General features: G+C 43.5%; 1 protein-coding gene across 6 annotated transcripts; it reads right to left on the bottom strand.

Moving 5' to 3' along the window:
* Positions 1 to 433: 433 nt before the first annotated feature.
* CDV3 (CDV3 homolog) lies at positions 434 to 18,554 on the bottom strand. Of its 6 annotated transcripts, XM_028099150.2 has the most exons (6): positions 17,921 to 18,554; positions 17,105 to 17,181; positions 7,932 to 8,077; positions 4,189 to 4,348; positions 2,750 to 2,799; positions 434 to 2,621 (listed from the first exon to the last, which is right to left on the bottom strand). In XM_028099150.2, exons 1-6 carry the CDS (start codon positions 18,158 to 18,160, stop codon positions 2,614 to 2,616), a joined length of 681 nt encoding a protein of 226 aa, XP_027954951.1. In that variant the 5' UTR covers positions 18,161 to 18,554; the 3' UTR covers positions 434 to 2,613. The 6 variants fall into 6 exon arrangements, with proteins under 6 accessions (XP_027954951.1, XP_027954953.1, XP_027954955.1 ...); XM_028099152.2 differs by lacking the exon at positions 2,750 to 2,799 and having other exon boundaries at positions 434 to 2,348; XM_028099154.2 differs by lacking the exon at positions 2,750 to 2,799.
* Between the last annotated feature and the right edge of the window lie 1,983 nt (positions 18,555 to 20,537).

Genomic DNA, 20,537 nt, shown 5'->3' on the forward strand with positions numbered 1-20,537 from the left:
GAGATCAAGTCCCGAGTTAGGCTCCGCACTCAGTGGGGAGTCTGAGATTCTCTCCCTCTAACCTTCCTGTCACTGGTGCACACGTGTGCGCACTCTCTATAAGAAATAAATCTTTTTAAAAAAAGCCATCAAACAGCATCACGATGGTTTATGACAAATTTAATACACTAACAAAGAAAAAAAGTACATTTTAATGCTTTTAACTTTGGTAAAGAATACTCAACCTAGATTTACAGCCACCTTCATTCCAGCTGTTTTGTTAACAGAGTACTCTGCATTCTTCCAACAGAAGGTACCCCCTGAGATGAAGAGTACCATCCTCCTACAGCGACGGAGGCATGGCATCAATTAGCCATTTTCAAAAAACAGGATACTTGAAGGATTAAGAATAAAAACTATGGGGGGAATGAATAAAAACAATCAAACTGCACAATCCATATATTTACTTTTTATTGAATTTGTTAATGTTACAGAGTTCTTGCACTGCCAAACCATGCCTGAGAATTCAAAGAAAGAAATGGTACAATGGACAGCCTCACCCACCCATCATACAGTATATTAAAACTTGATTCATGTGCATTTTTATAATTTCACAATCTTTTAAAAAGTTATAATAAGAGTTGGAATTTTAAATCTCCTGCAGGTCTTCAGATTTCTAGTATAGTATGCCATTAAATAAAAGTTCCACATATCCATCTCAGTTCATTCCTCAATAACATAACCCCCAACACAATTTTGCTGGAAAAAAATGCATACTTTTCAGGGGAAATATGTGGCTCAAGGTCCAAGAGATTATTTGTTAAGATTTTTGGTTCCCAAATGAAGTCTTCAGTTTAACCAAGAATCCCTTATTTCTTGCTTAATCATCCAACCTCTCCTTGGCTGGCTCAGCTGCTCACCCCAATACACCAGAAGGCAGGCACCCTGCCTGCCACCTCAAAAAACGCCAACATCCTGGCCCAGATGTGGTGGGCAGGTCCTGTCAGGAGATACTGTGACCTCCCAGGAGCCGATTCCTGCACTGACACTTTCATCAAGACTGAACTCCTGTAGGAGATGCCCCCACACCAGGATAGTTTTACTCGCTCACTTGCTTCACTCTTGCCAGTAGCAAGTCTGCAACTCCTGCACTTGGCAAAGGGATTTATTAGAGAGAAACCCAGACTCTGCGTCAAGTGGTCACATACCACTTTGAAATAGATCTATTGAACCAAAGACACAAAACTAGTACATTACCAGAAGATCTCATTAGATGGACTTTTCAGTAATCCTGGGTAGCTTCCTGAAGTCCCTTTAAGGACCAAAAATTACTGGATAGTTTAAGCTGTAATTATTAAAAACAGAAGTGCTACATCACCTGTCTTCGCCCCTGACTCTTCAAATGAACATAAAGACATACCAGAAGGTTGATAACAGAGCTAAACTGGCACAATCACTGCATCTATAGAACGTCCAACACCTGAAAAATTTGGGCACAAGTGATCTGGAAATCTTCTCAAAGATCATGCAAGATCCGTGAAAACCTACGTGGGTTTTAGGCTAAGGTTCTGCTCATGTTGCTCTGAACTGAGAAGGACCGGTCAGGGAATCCCTTGGCCTGAGCAGAACCCATACTCTTTCCCCTGCAGTTTACTGTACAGTTTAGACCTGATTAGAGGAAGCTTAGCAGCACCTGAAGTAGAGCCCCCCGCATCCACTGCCCTTGACACCAAAGGCTATTTGGTTCCACTCTAGGGCTTGGCAAATTCATGAGACATCTCAATTCTAATGCATATTTCAGGTCACTTATTTAACCAAGCAATATGCTCTGTCAAAGAACTTATTCCAAGTCAAAAAAGAAGGAAAAAAAAAAAGGCCTTAATGTGTGGAACACAGAAAAAGCACTACCCAAATAAAAAATTACTAAAAGAAAATAAGATTACTCCCTCCCCTACCCCCTTTCCCACTTGGTGGACCCAAGTTTGGCTGAATTTAATTTGTGGTTACCTCAGAATACAACTCAAAGTTTAAATAATAAAATCACAACCCTACAGAGATTATCTGAACACAGGAGTTCTTTTGAGAGCGGCACGTTCCAGGAAGTCTAACACGGCCCACTACAGAGTATCCAAGGGTGGGGCACAGGACAGGTTAATTAAGGTCACTTAAATCTTCATCTTTTACAGCAGATCAGAACCCAGATGGCTGACTTTCTGCAGGATTTCTGATAGGAATCCAGTAGAGCTGGTCTCAAGCTTCACACCGACACTTACTAGCTGTAACCTCCGTGTCCAGAAGTTGTGATCCACATGAAGTCCGCAACGAGTGCAGCAAACCTGAGGTAGTCAGCCCTTACGAAGGCTCAGTATCTGAACATAAAAAGATTTTGAAATGACCACTGGCTGCAGTTTCTGGTTTTCTGTTTGCAGAGTAATAAAGAACACTGCTGAATCTAGTTTGCGCACTTCGAGAACAATGAGAATTCCCCTAAATCCAATATATACAAAGAGCAGCCGTGACACCTGTACCCCCACAGTACCATAGGGCCGGTCACTTAGATCGAGTGGTCTGCATCGGCTGTGGGTCCAGCAGAGGTCAGATGATGAATGGCTGTTCCTGGTGGTTAGCTGCGGTCTAGTTACCTTAGAAGGGTTAGCAAAGACCATTCCTTAATTGTACTGTGTGTGGCTGCTTTTCTGATTTTCAAGCACAGCATACTGGTTGTCTAGCTGAAGTTTAAGGGCCTGGTTTTTTGAAACCTCATCCCTACCTCTAGTTTTGTGTCTTACTACTTCAAAGCTCTTCTCCATTTCTTTATCCCTAAGGGAAAAGAAATGTAATCAGTAAATATTTCTTCTTCACTAAGTTGTTGATCCTCCCCGCCCCCCAAAAAAAAGCCACCCCTTAGAAGTATCCTGAGGGAGTAACAGGAGGGGAAACCAGTACAGGTATCCTGCTTTCCCAAAGTTTGCGTACACCACTTGCTTTTACAAAAGTTAGTGTGGCAACAGCTTTTTTCATAACGGTGAAAATCCTCTTCAGATTTCTTTCAGTTAGCACAAGAAAATAGGTCTTCCTGTAAAAGTGAAGTGGCGTAATGCAACCTTTCAGAAAGCGGGGGACCGTCTTTGCTTTATGCCTTTCTGGCTTAGGAAGGGTTTCATAGGAATGCTCGACTTTCGACAGCAGGGGAAACCTGCCCATAAAATCATCATCAGATCACTTTCCGGGCTTCCAAGGATCAGAAAACACAAATACTGAAGCTCTATGGTCCCATTTTCTGTGGCAGCAAATCTATTTGAATGCTATTCACTGCAAACCTATTTTGGGACCAACTTGAAGACAACTGCAAAGTCAAAAGGCTATCTGATGACACACTGATTCCTTCTAAGAGTCACTTTTATTTTTAGCAAATAATAAACAATACATCTCTTTATGCATAAGGGCAACAATTTTCTTATTCAAGTCAGGTTCTACTCATTATTCAGTGATTTCTCCTCACGTCTATGTCTACTTTATGAGAGGGGATCAGATAAAGCAAGGTGAGTGTGGGGGATCACTGCCCCCTTATTCTGTAGGACAGAGCAGAGAAGCGAGTCCAATGGAAGCTTAAGCTGGGCTCCCAAAGAGGCAAAAAGGCTGGAATTTACTCTAAAAGCCACCCCCCCCCAAACAGTATTTCCATCTGATGCCCTTTACATTTCTTCCCATTTTATTTACTTAAAAAAAAAATTTCATGTCCCTACAAAGGATGTGGAAGTGCCATATGTGGTCATTTAATTCCAGGTAGCATTCATTTTAAGTACCTGCTGAAATAAGATTTTAATATTAGATTTATAACTGCCAACATCTTTCATCTATTCACATCAACAGGGAATACAATGAAATATTGCTCTTACATTTCTAGTTTCCATGCTATAAGGAACATGTACTTAACATAACTAGACAGATGTCATAGCTACAGAACAACACCCACCAGGAATAAAGCAACTCTTGTAGACAATGTCTGTCTTTGGTGCTCTTTCCCTGCTTCCCACCCCCAGGCACATAAGTCCCACCTAACTTTCAGCTGCCTGTCAGCTGCCGCCTGGGCTTTACCAAAGAGACCCCCTCCCCTCCACCCCAGGTGGGTTTTCCTATCTCCCACATCCCACTTGCTGGCCAAGGGACAGGGCTCCCAGACAAAAGGCAAGAATTGAGAGTACTTACTTCCGGCTTTCTACATGCTTGGCAGTGGACTGCAGGGATGGGAACTGTGTATCACTGTAGATTTCTGGTGGTCCTTGTGGTGTTTTCCTTGTTGTGGTTAACCTGGCTCCAGGAGGCCTATACACACCGCTAGTCATTGCTGGTTCTGGGGTCTCTGTAACTAACATTTTGTAACAGTTTAGAGAAACTACTCAAATGCCTGGCATTTTAGTAAGCTAGTCCCGCATTCCCGATCACTTGACAACTACAGGAAAAAAACCCAATACCTACACAAGTCTCTGGACAATAGAAGGAAAGTTATCCGAGAAAATGTCTGAAAGTGAAGATATTCTTATCTTTCTGGAGTAGTCTTCTAACTTCTCTATCATGTACAACTTCGATTACCTCTGTACATGAGTTCTTTCTGGAAGTCACCTTACTGTAAGTGGGAGAAGAATCTTCTGGACCTGGAAGACAGTCCATCAGGGACTGTCTTTCAGAACAGCACTACCTCAGCCCTCAGTTGACATATAGGTAAATGTGGATAATCACTTCTTTACCTGGTTGGTGGGTTACATAACATGCTACGTGTAAAGAATTTATTTACAAAAATGCTTGTGTATATATTTAATTCTAAAAGACGAATAAAAATAAACTACTACATATCTTTAATAATTTCCTTCTCTTCTACATCAATGGATTTTAAGGCTCTTTGTCGTATTTTATAAACACAGGTAAAGCAGGGAAAAAAAAAACTTAAGCTGCCGAGCAGCCCCATGTCTTCCAGGATGGCTAACATTTTCCGGACAGAACCTTCTAGCTTTTTGCTACATATCATTTTTTTCTCCCCATTCTCAATATGCATTCAGTATTTTACGTGTGTTTTCCATTTATCAAAAACTTCATTTCAAATAAACGCCTACACCATCATTTATTAGCTGCAATATAATGCAGCCATTTGAATACTATTATAAAGGCTTATTGTCTCATACAGCTTTTAATTAAGTGTGGGAAAGCTATAATATCACACGCATTCATTAGTGACTGAGTACCCGCTATGTGTCAGGTGCTGTTCTAAACTACACAGTGGGATACAAATGTTAAGGACATGCCTTCAAGAACTGGATATTCTGGGGCACCTGGGTGGCTCAGTTGGTTAAGCGACTGCCTTTGGCTCAGGTCATGATCCTGGAGTCCTGGTATCGAGCCCCACCATCGGGCTCCCTGCTCAGCCAGAAGCCTGCTTCTCCTTCTCCCACTCTCCCTACTTGTGTTCTCCCTCACGCTGTCAATTAAATAAAATCTTTAAAAAAAAAATTTAGAACTGGATATTCAGGCTGCTAGCCACATGCAGCCATCTGAAATGAAATAAACTCAAAAATTCAGTTCCTTAGTTACATTAGTCACACTTTAAGTACTCAATAGCCACCTGTGGCAAGCGGCTACTACAGTGGACAGAGGCGATTCCATCCCTGCAGAAAGTACCACGGGGCAGTGTTAGGCTGGAGGGAGGAGACACACACATGTAAAGGTTGGTGCTGTACCAAAGATGAAATCGGGGGAAGAGTTCATCAAGGGAGCACACACGATGGGTAGGGGTCTCAGCGCTGAGGTGAAAACCAAACAAGGCCTGAAAGCCGTAAGAAGGCAAACACATCTCGAGTTGGTAAACAAGCCAAATCTGGTCCGCTTCTGGATGTTATATTTTACTGGAATGCAGCTACACTCACTCGGTGTTTGTGTCGTCTATGGCTGCTTCTGTGCCGTCACGGCAGGGCTGGGTAGTTAAAACCATCTTCCGCGCGGCCCTCAAAACCTAAATTAATTATCTGGCCCTTCGCAGAAAAAGCTTACTTAGAGACTCCTAATATAAAGGAAAGCGGATTCAGGCTGAGAACACAGGCACAAAGGGCCCGTGGCAGCAGTGTGCCTAGTGTCCTCAAGGGGCAGGGTAAGCGAGGACCAGATTAAAAGAAACACCAAGTCTGAAGAAGGGATCACAAGGCAGGCATCCAAGGCCTTGCAGGTCACTGAGAGCTGCAGCTTCTACTCCAAGCAGAGGGGGCACCACTGGAGGTTCGGGAACAGCGTACGTACAGCCACAGGCAGACCAGTGAAGAGGTGACCTCACTAATCCATATAAAAATGGACAGTTCAAACCACTGGTAGCAGTGGAACTGGAGAGAACTAGTCACATAGAGAGTCTGATTTTGAAAATAAAGACAAAACAAATTTACTGACAAATCAGATTTAGGTTTGGAGCAAGAAAAAGTTATCAAAGGAGAAGTGGCCTAAGTGAGCGAAAGAATCGCAATGAGATTACAAAGGCTATTGTGTTGACCCAACATAGGTTTGAACTGCATGGCTTCACTTACACGTGGATGTTTTCGATAAATACGGTATAAAACTGTACCTATTTTTTCTTGATGATTTTAGTATTTTTCCTCTAGCTTATTCTAAGAATATAGTAGTATAAATGTACAAAATATGTGTCAATTGGTATGTTTATGTTACAGGTAAGGCTTCTAATCACAGTAGGTGCTCAGTAGTGAAGTTTTGCAGTAGTCAAGTGAAATGTGGATTTGACTGCACTGGGGTTCGGGGCCCCACCCTCATGTTAAGGGATCTACTGTGCGTTGGGGTACGTGGATAATGAGATGCCGGCTAGGCAGCTAAGAGCTATATGTCTGGAGGTCAGAAGAGATCTGAGCTGATGTGAATTTCAGAGTTGCTGGCATGTGGAGCCTGGTGAAGAAGGGTGCCGGAAGCAGCAGGGGCTGAGCACTGGGGTAGGTTCTCTCTCAGAGGCAGGAGAGAAAAAAATCCCAGCCAGGGAGACTGAGAACGAACCACGGAGGGAGCAGGAGACTGTGGTGTCCTGGGGTGATCAACTACGGCAAGCGCTGCTGATGGGCAAATCGGATGAGGACCAAGACTTGGGACACTGAGGTTAGCAATGTGTAGGTCATCAGGATCAGTGACAGATGCAGTAAAAAAAGTTAAACAGAAAAACATATACAATAGCAAAGGGCTAGAAAGGATGCAAGAATGTTGACACACACTAGTTATCTTTATTCTCTGGGCAGTAAGATTTGGAGTGATTTGTTACTCTATATTATTCTGCATTAAAAAAATGGGTATATATATATAATATATATAATATATAACATTGCGTTATATATTAACGCAATGTTTCTCGAACTTTTCTCAACACTTCCATTCTAAGGGGCCATTTTAGACAGCTATTTCCTAACTACCATGCCCCCACACACCAGGAAATGTTAATACCATATATATACTGTGCACCTGCTCACACACTTCGCCCCTCTGGTGGGCAACAGCCCACTAGAAGATCTGCAATTTCTTCACCCCCCACAAAGAACCACGTCTTACCAACTCTTAGGAGTGATAAAATATGCCCTCCTGAGAATTCATGCTTCAAGACAGTAAAATGGGGAATGGGGGAAAAAACACAAACACAGGTGGAAACACAGGTACAATTTCCCTTAGCCAACTGTCAAAAATTTAAACAAATTACTTAAACATTTAAGTTTGGCAAGTTAGTTTACATATAAAGTTAAGCAGCCTACCGAAAAGCACATAAGTTCCAAATTACTTAGGATATGAAAGTCTTTAAACAAACATCTCTCCCAAGAACAGAAAGGAACCCCACTCATTCTACCACAAGCATTCATTTAGTTGAATGCCAACAGTATATAAAATTATACATAGACAGCTTTATGAAAATGAAATATTAAGGTTACCAATTACTGCAGCAGGAGGTGCTGGTACTGAAGCTGTTTTATTCCAGGGACCTGAAGACTTTTCTACACCACTACCACCTCCTCCACCTTCTTCCCAGTTATCACCTGGATCTTCTCTTTTCTCGTTATCATCTTCTTCCTTTTCACTATTGGAAAAGCAAACAAGTGAATTCAGTTACAGAACCACCAGGAAAATCATCAGTCGAAATCCTAAGTTGTATCAATGCTGATCTGTGTGACCCTGAGAGAAGTCACCTAACCTCCTCAGAGCCTCAATGCCCCTCTTGTTTGAGAGACAGAAATGGGCGCCTGGGTGGTTCAGTTGTTAGGCGTCTGCCTTCGGCTCAGGTCATGATCCCAGGGTCCCTGGGATCGAGCCCCATATCGGGCTCCCTGCTCCGCGGGAAGCCTGCTTCTCCCTCTCCCACTCCCCCTGCTTGTGTTCCCTTTCTTGCTCTCTCTCTGTTGAAAAACAAATAAAATCTTTAAAAAAAAAAAAAAGACAAATAGGGGATGTTATCTGTTATACACCAGGACTTCCACCTGACATCCTATGAAAGGATTTCATTGCTACAAAAAGTTTAGAAAACCACCTGGTCTGATAAGTCTCTGCTTTCCTTTTTGCAAACCTCACATACTCAAGAACATTTAGAAATATTTACCATACTGACCTGCCAGGCTTATGACAATCTATGTGATTACATTGAGCAGCCCCAAAGAAGAGCAGGACCCCAGCTAAGAACCTCACGCAACTGAGGGAGGAAGAGAGGCCAGGCTAACCTGAGAAAAGGGGACTTGAGAGGGATTAAGAGTGTAATCCCTGGATTTTCTAGGACCACAGTGGCCAAATAGGCACTCATGGTAAGCGTATTTTCAGTGATCAAACGTTTTTGAAAGTTGTATAATTTCATTTGCTAATCCTTTAGTACATATTACAAAATGAGAACTCACATTCCAATAGAAGAAACAAGCCTGTGTTCAGTGTTAACATCAGTGCTACAGACTATTAGTGCCAGTCTCTACTGTTTGACACAGGGAATATATGGAACTGGTCCCTATCACCAGATATGTCACCCATTTAAAAAAGAGAATACAAAAACTCAGTCTTTGGCTTTATTAGTTAATTATAAATGCGAAAGATACCCTCAATGGTATCCTAAGACTGGCTGTAGTGTTTATGCCAATTTCTTATTTCTTTATTCTTGAATTGGCTTGAGTCGGGAATCAGGGAATTACCTGTCAAATCTAACTCCTTTTTCTGCCGTGATTCGCCCTTGCTGCTGCTGCCTCTGGCACAGACTACCAACCTTTCCATGAATTATATTCCATGACCGTGATGGTTTTTCCTAGAACTTCAGGCTATCAACCTCCTTTACCATTCTGACCATGCTTTTCTCTCCTACTGAAAAAATAAGGCTATTGCCTAAAGCTGTCCTTGGCCTTTCACTCTTTTTAGACATTTTCTCCCTTTGATGCCTGATCAGTGATCATGACCTTAACAACGTACAGATGACTCCCACCCTACCGTGTATGGCCCTGGAAACATCATGGCCTCTCTTGGCTTCTGCAAAAGGACATCTCAGGGTGCTTTCCTTCCATTTCTATTAGAACAAGGAAAGTGCCAGCTATAAGACAAATTTCTTCAATAACTAATGGTCTCCTTTAAAGATACTTATAGAAAAATTTCAAAGACAGTGCCCACCAACAGAGGTGATTCCAGAATTTAGAGGCAATCAGGGAGGGGAGAGAGGAATGAGCTCCTCCTCAGTCTGCATTTGTAGCATGATTTTACTTAAGACTATAATTCAAGAGGAAAAAAGAATGAGAATATGGCCGAGCCACTCTTTGGTTTTCCTTTTTTATTAACACATAATAGAATCCTGTACAGCCATTTAAAATGTCAGGCCCATGCTGACATGGAAGTAATATTTATGTCAGTTAAGCCAATGGCTTACTAAAACAAAATCTATACACCTAATATTAAGTAGAAGGACATTTTGATTTTTAAAAAAGGTTTTAAAAAGTAGCTGGGTGCTAGAATGCCTGATTTTATTTTCTTCATGCAGCAAACAGTTACGAGCAGATTCTAAAACCAGACTTTCTGGTTCAAATCATTTGGGTTTTGCCACTGATAGCCAGGAGACTTTGCGTGTGACACTTAACTTTTGTATGCCTCAGTTTCCTCCTATGTAAAATGGGGTAACAGCTCCATTTTGAAAATTAAATGAGTTAAAAGACACAAAGCACCAAGAAAAGTGCCTGGCACATAGTAAGTGGCTGTTAAATGTTGTTATATGGGTTTTTTTGGGCGGCGGGGGGGGGCAGCAGAGGGAGAGAGAATCGTAATTTAGCAGATTCCATGCTGAGTGTGGAGTCCGAGGGGTTCAATCTCACGATGTGAGCTGAAACCAAGAGTCAGATGCTTAACTAACTGCACCACCCAGGTGCCCCACTATTACATGCTTTTTAATATCCATCTGAGTTTTCAAATAGGTGCTACCTTTATATTAGGAGAAAAATAAAAGAGAACAAAACTCAAAATCCCAAAAACCCACAACATGAACATGTTCTTTTAAACACATTTTTTAAAAATAGATACCAAACACTGACTCTTTTCTAAAGTTTATACGTGGAATGACCAGGTAAGGATATGAAGGTCCTAATTTATCCAGCAGTCTAACAGTGGTATCCAAACATTATAACTGTTCCAAAGAATTTTTTTTGTCACCCACTTCTGAGAACCGATGCCAATGTAATTATACTTTCATGCAATTTGCTTGGTTCATGAGTAAAAACATGGGTGTTATTTACCTAGTTATGTAAGATTTTAGTAATGTCCCAGTAACCCAAACCCAGGCAGACAGGGACATAAGACCCCAACAAAGATTTTAAGAACCTTCATGGGACTTTTATACTCATATATATATATATACCCACCAAGGTATGCTAGCTTTCAGTTGGTCTATCATTGTGAAACAGTTAACTCAGCAAAATGTGCTGAATCACTGTTGTTCAAATATGTATACTAGACTCTAAAATAGATTTTTCTTCAAATTACTGTGGCATGTGGTGATTAGTATACCTAAACTCTGGAATTATCAGCTTATAGTAAGCAATCAACTGAAAACCAAAAAATTTTTAAAACTGATTATGATTACCTCTAAGCAGAAGGGATTATGGATCATTCTCATACATTTTTAATGCTGTTATACCTGTTTTTTTTTTTAAAGATTTTATTTATTAGACAGAGAGAGACACACCGAGAGAGGGAACACAAGCAGCAGGAGTGGGAGAGGGAGAAGCAGGCTTCCCGAGTAGCAGGGAGCCCAATGCGGGGCTCGATCCCAGGACCCTGGAATCATGACCAGAGCCAAAGGTAGACGCTTAACGACTGAGCCACCCAGGTGCCCCAATGCTGTTATACCTTTTAAATGTCCTTAAAAAATACAGTTTTTCTAATTCACAATAAAATATTAAAGAAAAGCCCCAATTTGGTCTAACAGAATACTGATGGTCCCATGTAAAAGAAGGTTCCTTTACTGTAACATTTATTACTCTTCACCCTCAGAGACAAGTGAAGAATGAATAAATCACAAAATCTAAAAATCCCTTTAAATTACAAACTATTACAAAGAAATGAGTGATTTAATTAAAGGGATTATGTATCTGTAATAATAGAAACAAGACAACTTAATATTTTGGTTTCTTAAGATTCTGAAGTTTTAGTTAAACTAAACATTGGAAACTGTCTAGTCAAGACCCTTCATCCAACAGTGGGAACAAAGGCCCAGAGATGCCAAGAGGCCATTGGACTAAGGGCAGGGTAGAAATGATTTAAACATCCAGATTACTTTTTTTTACACACTCTAGAAAATGTCAAATCTCTAAATGCCATAAGACACATGTTGCAAAGAGTCATTTCCACAGGAGATGATTAGGCTAAAATTTGGTATTTGACCAAAACAGAATATATAGCTTATCATCAGCTAAATTTCACATTTCAAAAAACTACACTGCTGGGGCGCCTGGGTGGCTCAGTCGGTTAAGCGTCTGCCTTCGGCTCAGGTCATGATCCCAGTGCCCTGGGATCAAGTCCCACATCAGGCTCCTTGCATCAGGCTCCTTGCTCAGTGGGGAGCCTGCTTCTCCCTCTGCCTGCAGCTCCCCCTGCTTGTACCCTTGCTTACTCTCTCTCTCACCCATGCTCTAACAGATAAAATCTTTAAAAAAAAAATAAGTAAAAACTACACTGCTACTTGTAAATACATTATCACGATTTAAAGTATACAATCTTAAATATGCAAGTCTGTAAGGCACTGCTGGTGGTATAAGGGGAATGAAGCTAAGAAAAGGGAATATTTACTGAGTATCTAGAAGGCCAGGCCCTTCCTACCACTTCACAAAGCTAAACCTCATGGTAACACCAAGGCAGGCAGGAGACCCACTGTACACAGGAGGAAACTGACAGACATTTAAGCCCCTTCCCCAGGGCTACGAAGTAGCAAGCCAATCCCTGGGTCTCCACAGCTCATACTCTTTCATGTTGCCTCTTCATTTTATCCTCTTTAGAGCTCTAACATATGACACAGAAATTTTCTCTATTGAGAAATTCACTTTCAGTAAGGCTGATCGGGATTACACATCCTGCAGCAGTTTATTAATAAAAACGGAACACCCTTACCTCTTTATCTCATAGGACATTACATGAGAGTTTATATATACATCCTAACCCTAGTTCCCCGACACTAGAGGGTTTTAGCAGCTAACACAAAATCCAGACTTAAATGTGTTTCTGCTAGAATGCTAGGCATCTCCATTGTTTGACCCTGTTATCCAACCACTGTTACAACAATAAAATGGATAGACACGGCCTGATGAGCTATGCTGGCAGCTCAAAATGGCATCGCGTTCCTCCAAGGACTCTTTCTCAACCCCTTCCCGGGAGACCAAGTGTCTGTCTCCTGTGTTCCACAGCATCCTGCCCATCACTGAAATGATCTACTGGTGTTTAGTAGAGGAGTTATTTCTACAACCCTGATGTCTGGCACACTGTAGTCACACAGTATTTGCTACAATGAATCCAGCTTGGATGCTGGAGTGATTTCTTCAAGGAACAACTTAACCAGCCCTAATGGGTTTAAAGGTCTAGATTTCTTTCTTTTTTAAAGAAATGTATTACATTTATTTGACAGAGAGAGCAGAAGCAGGGGGAGCAGCAGGTTCTCTGCTGGGGATCATGACCTGATTTCAAGGGAGACATTTAGCCACCTGAGCCACCCAGGTGCCCCTAAAGTTCTAGATTTCTTAAGAAGCTTCCTAAAACAACCACTGGGCTCCAAAATGTGGGGCTTGAACGCACAACCCTGAGATTGAGTCACATGCTCCACCTACTGAACCAGCCAGGCGCTCCTCCAAGAAGTCCATTCATTCTTGAAACATGACAAATGCTCAACATCTAGTAACCTCCAAATATTAAATGAAATCTTTCTTTCCCTCAAAAATCCATTTTAAAGATCAGAGAGGCCTACAGGTCCCATTTAGACTGCTCAAGCAACAATCTAAGCTCCAGTGTTAGGCCCCTTATCACCATCCCAGTGGCACCCCTCTAAAGAACTTGTCTATACGTAATGACGACCTTGAATACATCTATTAATTTAGACACAAAATCTGACACAAGCCCTGATAATACTCTTGATACTGAAATCTTGAGCTAGTTGGTAAATGTAACAGAACATTAATACAGTATGTTTGCTGCTACTGAAAAATTTCCTTTCAAATGCACTTATCTTCAATAAAGGTCCATCATTTTAACCTATTATAAGGTCTAGTGTCAAGAACTTTAAGGCTATATGCAGTATTTGCAGCTGACTAAAGATAAAGCAAATGTGACAAAAATGATCAGAAGATCTAAGGAAAGAGTATATGGGTACTTATTGTTCTTGCAACTTTTCTGAGGTTTCTAATTTTTCAAAGCAAAAAGTTGGATGAAAAAACAAGATTATAAGGCTGAAAATTTCAAGATATTTTAAGTCAACTTCCCAAAGTTTTCATATTCCCTTGTCTCATACTGAGATAGCAAGGTTGCCTCTCATAGGCAGAAAAAGGTTAACAGCCTAAAGGCATAAAGAATCACCCGCCCCAACTTCTCAAAGAAAAGCTAACTCATTTCTCTGCCCCTTCCTAAGGGCTTCTGCCTAAGATTAAGACCAAGCTATAGAAGACAGCAATTCAAGGTCTGTAAGCAACGCTTAACACCCTGAGAGGGATTTGTTTGTATGGTCATACTAATGCCAACCTGAACATGTCATTTTCTCCTATTAGGTCACAGTGAGTTAGACTCACCAGAGTCTAACATTAGTCATGATAGTAGTAGGTGGTATACCTCCACTACCCCTTGTCCTCAAATCTTGGTATTATAAATCAGGTGCCTCATGGTTAAATAACAGAAATTGCCAAGACTAAGTTATTCTAATTTACCCAATGAATAGAGAAGATGATTAATATTAATGACTGGGTATTTTACAAATACCCTGTTCAAAAATCCTCACCACAATCCTAGGAGTTGTCTCAATTCTGCATATCAGAACAATCAAAAGTAAAGTGACTTGCCCAAGGTCACACATAAGCAGCAGGCTAAAACCCAGGTTTGTCTTTCCCCAAAGTCCATGTTTTCGTGACATTATCAACTCCATCCCATTTATGTGAGTAACCTACTTCCACTCCTATGAACCAAACAAAGTGTCTTTCCTTGGGGATCCTAACCTTACCGAGTTTCACTGTCAAGAACATTTTAATACAAAGTTTACAAGGATATTCACTATATAGTGTGAAAATTTTAGTCATTATTATTAAACCTCAGATGACTTCTCACACTCAAATCTTTCCTGAAGGCTGTTAGATTCCTCTTTATTGAACGAGTTGTGAAGGCAACGGAAATAGACTCTAGACTCCACTGTGATTGAGGATCCACAAAAGCAGCTTCCTGAAGGTATGTTTTTCAATGTTAGCAGGTTAGAGGAAGATCTGTCACAGACCATTCAGGAGTAAGACTACATGCTAAGAATAATGAAAAACACAACATAAAAGCTGGTCCAGTTTCAGGTCAAGCAGAACTTAAACACTCATACTAGCTGAGATTTACCTACGCCCCTGGCAAAGGTGAAAGATATAAATGATTTAAGAAATGTTTCATTATCTCTGGAGTAGCCATAGAGAAAGAAAAAATAACCTTGAATATGGATATGGGATATACAATCAATGACAGAAAAATAGGCAGTTTAAATATCCTCCATAATGTAATAAAATCAATTTCTAGCATTCAGTGAATCTGAAATCTTTCCCCTCAGAAAGTGCTCCTCTTGCTCAGTAAGTTCAACATGACCAAACACTATTCTTCCTGTCACTCAGATCTTCAGAATCTGCAGTTAAGAATCTGTGGTCAGGAAAGGCTGACCAAGAGCCTTATTCTACAGCCAAAGGGGAACCACACACATAGGCAGTGCCACAACCCCAGATGGATGGATAAGAACTTCCCGTGCCCTCCTTCATTTTCACAGGTCAAGCCCAAGGAGAACACAGGGTTATTTTCTACACTACACCTCTCCAGAAACATCTAACAAACTCAAGAAGTTGTTGGAGAAAAAAATTTAGTTAAATCACTTCTACTTAACATTACTACAAAAGAACCTCAAGAGCGGAGAAGCCCCATTTCCTAAAAAGTCTCCCATGATCAGTCAGGTTTCACTCTGGTTAAGCTCACGAAATGAGGTCAAAGAACCTAGGACAGAATGCCTGCTGCTCCGGGAGGTATTCAACAATTGTCAAAAATACTAGCCCTGGTTTTTTGAGTAACTTACTTAAGGCCATAAATGTTACCACTGCCAAAAGACAGTATTCTGTTAAGGAAAATAACTTCCACCAGTGTGCCACGTGGTCACTGGTATATACAAATTGCAAACTTCGAACTGGAGGCAGTTCATTAGATCTTTTATTTCTTTAAACTGGGAATAAAAGAGTTTTTAACCTTAAAAACGGTGGAACCATATATTCACCTGTTTTTTCTACTTTATGAGCCCATTAAAATAAGACATCTATTCATATCAATCTAAAACCAACTATCACAGGGCGCCTGGGTGGCTCAGATGGTTAAGCGTCTGCCTTCAGCTCAGGTCATGATCCCAGAGTCCTGGAATCGAGTCCCGCATCGGGCTCCCTGCTCCTTGGGAGCCTGCTTCTCCCTCTGCCTCTCTCTCTCTCATATGAATAAAAATCTTTAAAAATAAAAAAAATAAAACCAACTATCACAGATTGGACTTATGTTAATTTCAAATCCCCTAAACCAACCAACCCAATTTTTAAAAAATTATTGTTTCCTTGAACTTTTTTTTAAGATTTTATTTTATTCATTAGAGAGAGAGAGAGAGAGAGAGCACAAGCAGGGGGAGAGAGAGAAGCAGACTTCCAGCAGAGCAAGGAGCCCAACGTGTGGCTCCATCCCAGGACCCAGAGACCATGACCTAAACCGAAGGCAGACTCTTAACCATCTGAGCCACCTAGGCGCCCCTGTTTTCTTGAGCTTTAAAAATAACATGCTTGGACTACCTGATGCCATCCCTATAAAATTCTACGGAGAATAAATCTTCAGTGTTAGGATACTGGTTATTCTTGGGAGTAAAGGCAGTGACTAAAAGGGCTTAGGTTTCCTCTGCAGGAGTAACGTTCAGTTTCTTGACCTTGCTGTTGATTACACAGATTGATCTCATTGTGTGAACATAATAAAATCTGTACATCTGTTAGGTATACTTCAATTACAAAAATACATATTAACTTATTGGAGAGATCTGAAGACCACGTTATTTTTTTGAAACAAATGAACAAAAACCCTAAGTTCAATGCAACAATGTTAAAAGTGAAAGTTTTGAAGCCACAAAACCCATTTCATTTTAGCTGTCTCAAATAAGTAGGCAAGCTCTCAGAGGATTTTGGAGCTGGCAGCTAATTTGATCAGTATATAGAAGGACTGCCATCACAGAAGGAAGACACAACTCATTACAGCCCTACTACGCATATCTAAAGCATGAGGCCACTGTGATGCGGCTTTGGGGCTAGAGAAAAACCAAACATACAATACCTATCCTAAGGCTTATCTAAACACATTTGTAACCAGACCATACCTTATTTGCATCGCCTGAACTCTGAGGCCGCTGTAATCAACCTCTTTTTGCTCAAATTCTTTCCACTCATCTTCATCCTGTAGAACAGTTTGATCAATTAAAGCAATTTGTTAAAACACAACTAAGGCAAATATCAGACTATGAAAAGGGGATCAAGTGTCTGGAACCTAAAATATAGACTCGTTTTCTGGCCAAAGGCCCTGTTTGATCCCGAGGCCGACTAGGCTGGAGGACAAACGTGCCCAGCAGTCCAACCCTCTTACTTCCACCGGGTTCCTTCCAGAGAGCTGTTACTTTAAAAGCTACCAGGAAAAGTCGAATGAAAAAGTCAGTAGTAAGCCCACAACTAAATGTCTACCACAATGTTGTCATGAGACTTACTCTGTTAAGGGCTTAGAGGCCAAGCCATGCCAATTAGAGCTACCACAAAAGCGACTGTTAGAAAATTCTGCTCAGACTGCCGGGCTGAAGTCAGAACACCAAATTACTCAGAGAATACGTCACTCGGTAAGTGCAGCTCTGGGCCGGCTACTTCGCACCCAGACCCATTTCCCCTCCAGGATCCCGCCGACTGGGTCTCGGTCCCTGCCGGCGACACGAGGCGGAGGGGCGGGGCGGAAGCGGGCTGCGGGGTCCCGCGGGGAGAGGCGCGCCGGCCCGGCGTGGGAAGCCCCCGTCACATGGCCAACCTCCGCGCCCGTCCGCCCCCTGGCCGGCCCCTCCCGGACGCTTCCCCGGGCGGGCGGCCGGCGGGGGCGGGCACATGGGCGCAAGCGCGCGGCCGGGCCCCGAATCCCGGCCTCCCCGGCCCCTCACCTTAGTCACGGCCTTGGTGGCGGCCCCGGGGCCGGAGGCCCCCGCGCCCGCGGTCCCGCCGTCGCCCGGCCGGGCCCCCGCGCCCACCCCGCCGCCCGCCGCGCCCGCGGCTCCGCTGCTCCCGCCGGCACCGCCCGCCGCGCCCGCGGCGCTCGCTGCCCGGCTGCTCCGCTCCTTCTTCTTCTTCTTGTCTCTCTTGGCGAAGAAGTTGTCTAGGCTCCGCTCCTCCGTCTCGGCCATGGCCGCAGCCTCCTCGACCCGGATGGGTGGGGCCGGCGGCGGGCGCGGCCCGCGGGGCTCCGAGCTCGGGGTCGAGACCGGCTTTGCGCTCACGCTCCCGGGCGCGGCGACGCCTCAGCCCCGCGGGGTCACCGAGGCGTGTGCGGCGGGGCGGGTGGCTCCCCCCGCGTGCTGGCGGGCTGTGGTACGGTCCGCCTGGGGGATCGCGAGCCTCTGCCGCCGCTCGAGGCCGCCGGGGCTGCCGCTGCTGCCGCGCTCGCGGAGCGGAATCCCGCCCGCTCCGCAGCCGGAGGGGAAAAGGAACGCGCGGGCCAGAGGCTCCGTCGACAGTGCTTGCCTAGCGGCGGCGCGTGCAGAACGAAGACACGCGCGCGCAGGCCCGGAGAGGAAGGGAGAGGGGGTGGGGAGGGGAGGGAGAGGGGGAGGGAGGGCGGGCCACCAGAAGAGAGAGGCAGCGCCCGCGCCTGCGTACTTAGCTCCGCCCGCCGCTGTGGGAGCGCAAAGGGGAGGGCGGCGGGAGGAGACGGAGGCGGAGCTGGCAAAGGAGCCAATCAGGTGCCAGAACGAAGCGCTTAGGCGACAATCCCGGCCTCAGACGGGGCGGGGCCTTGGGACGGGGAGAGGAGGGTGTATGCTAAATAAGTGATGGGCCTGAGGCTCCTGCCTCCCGATTGGCCAAGGGTTTAGCCTTGAGGGCGGGCATTTAGAGGGCTAATTGGTGACTTGGCTGAAGAGGTCCGCGGAAAGAGGCGGGTGGAGGGGGTGGGTCCCTTCTGAGCGCATGCGTAGGGTGCACGCGTGTCTGCTCGCCCAGAGCGAACTGTGGCCTTGTGGCTTGAACTTTAGCGAGACGGAAAGCGTCTGTGTTAAGCTAGCTATCTTAAAGATGGTTACTCCTCCTCCGCTCCACTCTGTACTTTCACCCCCTCTGGTCTGGCAACTTTTAATTTTCATTTTGTGGGATGGGTACTAGGAAAGTGAGAGGAGCAGTGGGCTTGAAGATTTGGTCTTGTTTACGAAAAGATCTTTAATAAGCCAGTAGGTAGATAGGAGGGGATTAATTTTGTCTGAACTCCACCCTCTGCTAGATGTCTGCCAAGGTCAGGCTAAAAAAATCTGATCCTCGAGCTTCTGATTATGTAAAATGGGGGTATTCTCTCTGGTAAGATATGTGGGGAAAGAGGACCTGTTAGCTGCCCAGCACTTTGGATGCGTGACTTTTTAATACGTTTAAATAGTGCTCCCTGCCCTGACTTGAGTCTAGATGATGGCTGCAATTTATCCTTAGCTTTTATATCTGGTAAAAGGAGGAGAATGGTGTGTCACAGGGATAGGGATAAAATACCCATGTTAAACCTGGTTTTACCATTTAAGTACTTTTGGGGCCTTGAGAATGAAAGGAATCCTTTCATTTGAAATCGGTGGCCTAATGTCAAGTATTAGACTTTCAACTTCCTCCTTCTAAGGACAGAGGGAGCAGCCACTGAGGAAATGACTCAGACTATGTTAGTAGTTTCATGGGGTAGACACAGTACAGCCAGTAAAAGGAGTGACTTCTTTGTCTTTTCCTTTATAGTTTTCCCATTTAAGGTTGTCTTCCCTCCCTCCCCCACCTCGGCTACTATTGAAGAACTAAGTCCAGAATCTGTCAACAAAGTAAATCAAGGACCTAGCCTTGGGCAACAGTAAGCTTAGTTGTAATTCCCCAGACAACCTGCCCCCAGCCCCCCAGGATGGGCCCTAGGTAACTTCCTTCTGTGACACCACTTATCTTCCTGTGGTGCAGGCCAAGTTAAGTACTGCCCCCACCCCACCTCCCTTAACATCTCTGATAAATTTCTTTTTCTTCCTTTCTTTCCCTTCCTCCCTCCCTCCTTTTCTAACTTTTGTCCTTTCCTCATCTATGAAGCACCTGTTTAGCCATATTTAAGGTTATGTGCCGTATTCTAGGTTGAGTAATTTGTCATTCCTGCCTTCAACTCCCTTATAATCAAGAAATTCCAGATATGAATAACTGGAATTCAGTCCCCCGCCCCCCGCCCCTTTCTGAGGTCCCCATCACTATATCAGTGTCTTGAAGGAATTAAGGACTTGGTAAAATGTAGAGAAGGAATAGCAGTTGAGGTTTGACACCGCAAAATTCCCCACTACATTTTCCAGTGTGATTCATGACATGCTGCCAGAACTTGATCATATGTACTGGTCAGACCAGTAGAGACACCAGTATCTTTGGGGTTGTGTTATTGTCTGTAGTTATTCTTTTCTCCAAAAAGCTGATCCCTTCCTATTTGAATCCTCTGCCTTGAAACTGACAGCATACATTCCCACCAGTTCCTCTTCAATCTCCCCTCCTCTGGATGGGTTACACAGGGCCATG

Source organism: Eumetopias jubatus, unplaced genomic scaffold, assembly GCF_037043125.1.
Source record: "Eumetopias jubatus isolate StellerSeaLion01/CBP00866 unplaced genomic scaffold, mEumJub1_p1.0 scaffold_1, whole genome shotgun sequence".
Lineage (NCBI taxonomy): Eukaryota > Metazoa > Chordata > Mammalia > Carnivora > Otariidae > Eumetopias > Eumetopias jubatus.

Bases quoted from the DNA above. Each gene is read 5' to 3' on its own strand.
- CDV3 (XM_028099149.2), bottom strand. From the start codon at position 18,160: ATGGCCGAGACGGAGGAGCGGAGCCTAGACAACTTCTTCGCCAAGAGA. The intron at 17,182-17,920 runs GTGAGGGGCCGG...ACTGTTCTACAG, and splicing joins CCACCAAGGCCGTGACTAAG to GATGAAGATGAGTGGAAAGA. The intron at 4,349-7,931 runs GTAACCTTAATA...ACAAAATGTTAG, and splicing joins ACCTCCTGCTGCAGTAATTG to TTACAGAGACCCCAGAACCA.